This window comes from Chaetura pelagica, unplaced genomic scaffold (genome assembly GCF_000747805.2).
Source record: "Chaetura pelagica isolate M959 unplaced genomic scaffold, ChaPel_1.0 scaffold356, whole genome shotgun sequence".
Taxonomy (NCBI): Eukaryota; Metazoa; Chordata; class Aves; order Apodiformes; family Apodidae; genus Chaetura; species Chaetura pelagica.
The window spans coordinates 275,691-284,018 of record NW_009953964.1 but is presented as its reverse complement, the minus strand read 5'-3'; the positions used below and the strand labels follow the sequence as shown (position 1 = coordinate 284,018).

General features: G+C 41.3%; 1 protein-coding gene across 2 annotated transcripts; it reads left to right on the top strand.

The window, feature by feature from the left end:
- The first annotated feature begins 5,699 nt into the window (after window positions 1-5,699).
- Window positions 5,700-7,823, top strand: FOXI1 (forkhead box I1). Of its 2 annotated transcripts, none has more exons than XM_010001937.1 (2): window positions 5,700-6,273; window positions 7,270-7,823. In XM_010001937.1, exons 1-2 carry the CDS (start codon window positions 5,700-5,702, stop codon window positions 7,821-7,823), a joined length of 1,128 nt encoding a protein of 375 aa, XP_010000239.1. The 2 variants fall into 2 exon arrangements, with proteins under 2 accessions (XP_010000239.1, XP_010000240.1); XM_010001938.1 differs by having other exon boundaries at window positions 5,700-6,283; window positions 7,544-7,823.
- The last annotated feature ends 505 nt before the right edge of the window (window positions 7,824-8,328 follow it).

The following is an 8,328-nucleotide window of genomic DNA, read 5'->3' as shown; positions in this document are numbered from 1 at the left end:
CATCTCTCCGGCAGAGCCGGCCTCATTTGATACGTTTTCAAAACCGGTCACTAGGGGGAGGTGAGTAGTTGCAGGACTTTGCTGCTATTCCAGAGCTTAAACTACTCATCTGTCTGCCCGGATCCCGGGAAAACCAAAGTGGAGCAACTTGAAGTGCAAGAATTATTAACACTGTAAATCATCCTTTTTACAAGTTAGATGATCTGAGTTTACTGCGGGTAAATTCTGGTTACATGAAAACAACCTTAAGTTTATCTATGACTGGGTGTGTCCATAGAGTAGTTCGCTGCACTTACATCAATTCACTTACCAGTTTTAGTTGCTAATTAATTTTACCCAAGTGTTTCTGTTGTGCAAGTACCCAGAGGTGTACAACACTGGGAACAAGACAATTTAAAAAATAAAATAAAATTAAGGAAGTTAGGGTTTCTGAAAAATCCTTGACTCTGTAATGTCTTTTTGATGAGATCCCCATTTAAATTGTGGAGTGGGAGGAGCTGATTTTTCCATGCAAGCAAATACCTTGATGCTGAAATCTGACTGAAAGTGAACTATTCACATGTTACTGGGTTTTAATATCTATTATACCTGTTGTGCATTCCACTGACATGCCCAAGAATTTAAACTTTGACAGGTTTTGGGAAACGTGTACAGATTAGTTTCCTTAGAAAACACAATTAATATTCATACAATACCTCATCTAATTTTAGCACCATTTCTTTCTAGTGTAAACAAACATTTAGTGGCAGGCATAGAAGAATAAGCAGATAATCTGAAAGAGGCAAGTACTTCAGCTCTTTGGAAGCTGGTAGCAGCAGTGAGGTTGTCAAAGTATGGTTGATTGAAGTATCTATATCTGTATTGGTTTCCCATAACTGAGAGACACCTCAGATTCTAACATGAGAGGCATTTGTTGCAGAATCTCTCCATGTCTGGCTTAGACTTGAACTATCCCTCTGTTGCCAGGCTACTTGTGTCTGTGTATCTAAGCACCTGGTCCCATGGGAGCCATAGGCAGCCAAATGGAAGCTACACATTTCTCACCTGCCTACGACCTGTCCTGACTAACACCTGAGTCAGGGGACAACTAACACCTCTACCATATTATAAGTTGGCACGATGGTGCAAGACCTTTGTTGAAGCAAGAGTTAATGGCTACTTTTGTTATAATACTCCTCATGATCAGAAAACAGTGACAAGCGTTTATTAGGTTTTACAGTCTTCTAAAACCCTACTTATCAAGTAGCCTTAAAAATCCACAGTGGTTTTGTTCTGCAAGATTTAAAAAGTCTATGGGCATTCTATCAGTGCAGCATTTATGGCACAGACCCAAATGATATTGCCATTTCCATTAATTTAATGTTCAACCTGCATTTCTAGAAAGAAAGCTCAGTTCCTTTCTGTTGCAATACTGTATTTTACATTTCACATGCTTTTGTAATGACCTTGAGATGGCATTGGTTTGCCTGCTACACCTTGTTTCTTCTGATGGTCTGGTTTATTTTGTACATACACTAGACAGTGATTATTAGAATAAGACATGAAGACTTCTACAAGTATCCTTATAGACAGCTGAGAATATAGGTAATCTGTCAGTATGTGAAAATGTCTTATCAATGGATACTGAACTGCTTCTGAATTCAGTGTTTGAATTGTTTGAAATTAGGTGAGTTGCTTGGTATAACGAGTTGCAGATGAAGTCTTTTCTTCTAAAAACCATTTTTCCTTCTTTGTGACCACATGAAAATCTTGCATGAACTTCAGGCAGGTGTCAAGCAGTGATAATACACCAGGACTGGGTTACAAACAGTGTTGACAGTACAGCCTAAAGCTTCATATTCATTAAAAATAGGTCTCTGCACCCTGGGATTATTTGGCAACTTGTGTCATGACTTGGATCAAGTGTAAACAATCAATTTAATTTCTGATGAATTAGCTAAAGTGCATGACTACTTAATATTGGCCATATGAGGGACAAATGATATGCAGGATCTTTTCAGGTTTGCCATGATGAATTTACTACTACAAAATGTGGAATCTGAGTCCTTAGGGTGGGTTTGTACTATGTTGTACTTTGCATCATGCAGGCATGGTGCTTTTGAGTGAAGTTTTTTAAAACTGTCACACTGTGAAACAGCTTGATCACCTAAAGGTGCTTTTGAGCCTGGCGGGTGTATCGCTTCATCCAGCTTGATCACCTAAAGGTGCTTTTGAGCCTTGCAGGTGTTACCCTTCGTTTTGCTTAATCATTTTGAAAGATGCTGTTAAGAAGGTAAGCAGGAGGATCTCAGCCAAAACACTACATTAGTGTACAGAGATATTCCTGTATTACTCTCTCCTTTTTGACCTCTGTGCTTTTGCTTCCTACTGTGAGCTGGTGTGTATGCACTTCTCCCAGGTTACTGCACTTCAGAGGTGCTGAACGTGCAGGTTAGTGTGGAGTATAAGTGAAAATGTTGAGGAATCCCTGTTCTAATGAAATTAGTTATGAACTTTTCATAACCCAAGATTTCAGATGAGTTTGGTTTCCCTTGTAAAAGGGCAACCAGTGTGAAGAAACATTATTGTTAGAGAGATGCTTAGGAGCTGGCCTAAATAAAACCTGTGGAGGATTAGAGTTTTACAGTGACTCAGCCTCAATCTTGTAGATTTTGAAGCTTCACTAAAGAAATCAAGTGAAGCAAATCTTCATATAACACAAGAATTGGCACCAGTCTTTGGTTTGACAGGGATCTGTGGTTGATCAGGTATACAAGTGGTAGAGATGTGCACTCAGGGCTGTACAGTAGGAAAAAAGAAGTGTTACAATGTGATGCATCCTGCCTACAAAGACCTCACCATGGCAATGCATTGTGATCTTTGGAAGTCAGATTAACTAAATTATTGTTCCAGCAGCAGCCTCCATTTTATTTATAGAATTTTTAAGCCCTGAACATGATCTGTTAATGTATCTTAGTCAGCATATCTGTCACCTTTTCCCAGACGTGTTATGGGGAAACCTATTGCTCCTTCTCCTTTCTCCATTTTTGGGTTTGCTACCTTCTCCTTCCAGCCCTGCCAAGAACAAGATTATCAGTGGTGAGGACCCCAGGGCAGTATTCCTGGCTAGACTCAATTGATTAACTCCAGTTCTGACCAGCTCTGCTCAGCAATCACAGCTTGAGCAAAGTGTATTCTTTCCTTGTGCCTGCCTATGAGCATCTGCAGCTGAAGGTGTACAGGAACATGTACTGCAGTGAGTCTCAAGCACTAAGGTGTGCCCATAGTACTGCCAAAGTACCATTTTTACTGGCATTGTTCATACTCTGATCTGAGTAAATCAGGTACAGTCAGTTGGAAGAAAAATGTTGCTGACCAGATTGTGTCTATGCCATGAGCTGTGCCAGCACTTAAATGCCAGGGTGGGATCAGACCTTTGCACTCTCTTTCAGAGCTCTGTAGGCAGAAGCCTATGGTTGTCTTTGAGCTTCATTGCTCTAAAAGCAGTACTTCCCATTCTTCACCTCAGTCCTTGCTTTCCTTAGTTCTGTGTGAAACTGTTCAGACATCACATCAAGGTAGGTCTGGTAATAATATCCATTCCCAGGCACCCACAGAGCACAGCTGGGGGTTGCTAAACTGCACTGCACCAAAACTTCATCAAGCTTAATTTGTGGAGGAAGTTTTACAACCTTCATCAGTCTCTGGCTGCAGAAGTAATATCTTTTTCCTTTGTAAAGCCTGTCACATTTTCAAAGCAAGTATTCACTCAGCACCCACCTCAGTGTGCTTTAACTGTAACTATGCATGCAGAGCACCACAGGGAATAAGTATTTAGATGCAGCTCATCCAAGTCCATGATGCAGTTAGCTGAATTTTAACTTCTTGGAATAAGTGAACCCTGAGCTGCAATAAATTTGGAAGTTCTTTTTGTTTCCAACAGCTTTTTTTGGCAAAATTTTATTTGTTTAGAGGATCAAAATTTATTATGTTTTCATACTAAATTCTGGGTCTTAGTTAATTGTAAAAGTGACTCCTGTTCTTATTCATTTGAGCATTTCTTAAACATTTTGTTCCATTAACTCTTCTGGAAATAACAAAGGGTTTTATTAGCAATATTTATAGCATTAATATTTGCAGGACTACAGATACCCTTTAAAATATATCTGTATGTTAGCAAGTTAATTAGGAAGCTGTATGCAACACTGCTCCAGTAGCTGTTTGCATGTTTGTAACTCAGATTCTTAAGCAGAGAAAAACTCTCTTAGGTAGCTTTCATGAGGAGGCAGGTATTCACATGATTATTTCCTGAAAAATGAATCAATATTTGGTTCTTTTTGTCCAAGTCACCTTTGCACAGCACTTCTCATTTAGAAAGTAAGTCCTGCTATGTTCCAGTGAGGGTTTGTGCAGCATGAAAGACTAAGTGAATTGATCAATGTGTGATATAGCAAAAAAGTCTTTGGTACAGCCAGAAATTCAAACCTACAGCTCAAAACTCATGTTTCGGCAGAAATTGTAGGACTAGAGTGATCTTAAAGGCCTTGTCATAGCAGGACTTCAATTGCACAGGTTATTAAGGCTGACTCAAGTTCCAAATGTGTGTATGTGCCTCAAACATAAAATATGCAAATATCACCTCTGAAGGGACCTGTGCTTCTCACTACGGTGCTGTCTCATGCAGTGACACAGTCGGGAGAGCTGTCCTTGTTCTGACACAGCTGTTGGTGAGATTGCGGCTCTGCTTTTCCTCCTTCAAAAGCCCAGGGTGCCATGCAAGGCACTAAGTATTCTTCCAACTCCTAAGAGAGATAGAGGTTTTTCCTTGTTACTTAATTTTAGGGAATAAACTTTAGTCTCAATAATACAAATGAAGTTACTGGAAATGAGCCGAAGAGAGTTGTGCTGAGCACCTCCTCTTTCCTGCTTGGAAATTCTGCTAAAAGTTTTTACAAGCTCTCTGCACCAATCCTGCAGCAAATAATCATTTCCCATCTCAGTTCACCACTTTAAGCTCTAAAGAAAGGTTTGATGATTAAGCTTGAATTTTTTTTCCTCACAAGATTAATCCTTACTTTAGGGAGCAATTCCATTTATATCAGTAAGATTACTCACGTGAGTAGCCAGCTACAGAATTTGCCTGTAGTACCGTGATTGCCTAGGGGGAAGTACAAGCAACCCTGCAATTAAAATTACACAAAGAAAAGGAGGTCTGACCTTTTCTTTTTCTTATTTTAGTATGTATATATGCCTACTCTTTCACTGATGAGTGATGGTTGCTTTTGCATTCTGAGGTGTTACGAGGAGCAACACAAAATGGCTTTTCTTTAAAAAGAAAGAGATATTAAATGCTAAAGCTTTGTTGTGAAAGGTAGAAAAAGGAGGATCTCAGATTAGAGGATTTGACTTTAAGGCACCTTAGGCACCTTTTGTGTGCATCACATTAGTGGAAAATTCCTTCATTCATTTAAGAAGATAGAAATTTGTAACTTTCACATTTGGTTGATGTGACATCAATGACTGGCTGGGACTGCCAGCATTCCAACAAGGATATCGTCCTCATCTGCAGCCACTCAGGGCTCTGGGGTGGAGCCTGCAGCACAAGCTGAAACATTTACAGGTGCATAAGTAGGTAGGGAAGGGCACAGGTGATGCACCTGTCTCAGGAAAGCAGCACTAGCACAGGTGTGTCAGAACTTGCCAGCTGCCTGTGTTAGAGCATGAGCTCCTTTGATCCACAAACACACTCACCACCACGCTGCAGTCCACAATTTCCAAATATTGGTCAAGAACCTCCAGAGATGAATATCTACTATGAGAACTTTTTCCATCCACAGAACATCCCTAGTCCACAGCGACCAAGCACCTTTGAGACGACGGATTACAACGCTACTCCCAACCCTTACCTCTGGCTAAATGGACCCTCCATTACCCCACCACCCTACCTCACAGGATCCAATGCTAGTCCCTTCATCCCTCAGTCTTATGGGATGCAAAGGCAGCTTTTGCCTAACATGCATGGCCTGGGAGGAACGGACCTTGGCTGGCTTCCTCTGCCATCCCAAGAAGAGCTTATGAAGTTGGTTAGACCACCTTACTCCTACTCTGCACTTATTGCCATGGCCATCCATGGAGCACCTGAAAAGAGGCTGACTCTCAGTCAGATCTATCAGTACGTGGCTGACAACTTCCCCTTTTATAACAAAAGCAAAGCTGGCTGGCAGAACTCCATCCGGCACAACCTGTCCCTCAACGACTGCTTCAAGAAAGTGCCCCGAGACGAAGATGATCCAGGTATGGCTCTGTCTTCCTTTCCCCCCACCCTTCTGATTAAGCTTGATTAACAATTATTAATACATTGTAAAGAAACGTATTAGCCTAGTTATGGACATACACACAGTAGCTTTTATTTTCGTAGGTCTGAGCTAAAAAGCAACTGTGCATAGTTGAGGTCTAAATCCCTGTTGTTACTAAATGTCTGCAGGGAAGGGGATTCTTTGCTGTCTAGGTCTTCCCAAGAACTGGTGAGTGAGGCTCAGCAAGCACTGGAGCAGTCTCACTGAGCAAGTCATGTTCAAAACCCTTCTGGTGTAATCCATAGGAATTATGTCATACTTAACTAGGAATTAATGGAAAGGGGATAAGGCAAACTTATCTAAGTCAAGGAAACACAGCAGCTTTAGGGAGTCAGCAATAATTCTCAAGAGGTGAGCAGGCTGTTTTTATTTTGTTTGCTTCAAATAGCATTTTGCATGGAATCTCACCTCTGCCGTTTCCAGCCCCTGTCAGATTGTTCCTTTATTTATTGTTTTCTATCAATAGCTGTGTGGAACCATCAGGAACATTTAAAAGCCATTCAATTATACTGCTACAGAGGGCCAAAAATCTGGTTCTATCTTGTTAGAAGCCTATCCTACCCCACTGAATCTGGAGGAGCAGTCCAGTATGGAATTTGACTGCTGTAAATTCAGAGGACCAGCTATATGCTGAAAACATCCTTCCCCCTCCAAGAAAACACTACAAAACAAAAAGCCTTCCCAGTGTTTCCACTTGTAGTTTTGCCTCTGTGAAGAGTCAGAACTAAAGGATACAGCCCAAAACTTTGCACTTTAAAAAAAAAAAATTTCAACAGACTTCTGCTTTTATCTATTAAAAAAAAAAATACATCAGTTTTTTGCTCATGCAGTTTCTTTGAAATGAGAGAAATACTGTAAAGCCCTCAATGACTTGCTCTTTGCTGTCTGTGTGCATAGTTTTCAACTAAAAATGTGCTTTTGTCCCCTTTGACAGGAAAAGGGAATTACTGGACTCTGGACCCCAACTGTGAAAAGATGTTTGACAATGGAAACTTCCGCAGGAAGAGGAAAAGAAAGTCTGATGTTGGGGCTAGTGCTGCCACTCTTGCATCTGAGAAATCAGAGGATAGTGGCCTGAGTGGCAGCCCCAAAGCTGTAGAGCATCAGGATATCTTGGAAAACTCATCACCTGGGACTGACAATTCACCTGAGAAAGGGTCTCCACCTCCCTCTTCCAGCAGCTCATGCCTCAGTAACTTCCTCTCTAGTATGACTGCCTATGTTAACGGCTCCAACTCCGTGAGCCGCTCGGTGCCTTTGGGACTCAACTCTGAACCCACTGACAAAATGGGACAGAATATGGTAGGCTTTAACTCCTACTCTCCACTCCCCAATATCCCCAGTCATGGTGTGGGAGAGTGGTCCAATTCTATGCCTTCTAGCCACCTTGGCTACAGCAACTCTGTGCTTAACCAGTTTAACACCCATTTTTACAGCAGTATTGGCACAAATAACACACTCTACTCCAGGGAAGGAACTGAGGTTTAAGTGGAGGATTCCAAGACACCAAAACATAGCTTTTTATGAGAGGAAATGGTCTGTGGGCAGATGATTAGCATTAGCCTTTTGTCTCTGGGACCCACTGCAGCCTACCTTCTAGCAGCCACAAATTTGTTACCCATTATCCAAATCACAATCACGACACATTTGACAGCTCCACATAAGAATAAGAGGTAATAACAGCAAGAGGAGTGAAGAGCTCCCCTGGGACACTGTGCTGGTATTGCTGCCAACCATGGGCTTCTACAGACATCCTTGAGAAGTTACCATTTGCCTTAAGCATGAAGCATTTTCTGGCACGGTACTAACATTGCCATGCTTCCTATGTGCTAATAAAAATGTGGCTGTATTTCTAAATATCAGAAATGTGGCTATATCTCTAAACAGCCTCTCTGCTGAGAGGCTGCCTCTGCTAGACATGTGTAGCAAGTTCTCAAATGGCCAAAGCTATTCTGAGACACAGATGGATTTAGTATGAGCACTACTCCATAGT

Excerpts from the sequence above, each read along its gene's own strand:
- FOXI1 (XM_010001937.1), top strand. The coding sequence starts at position 5,700 with ATGAGCTCCTTTGATCCACAAACACACTCACCACCACGCTGCAGTCCA. Across the intron at positions 6,274-7,269 it reads CCGAGACGAAGATGATCCAG|GAAAAGGGAATTACTGGACT; the intron begins GTATGGCTCTGT and ends CCCCTTTGACAG.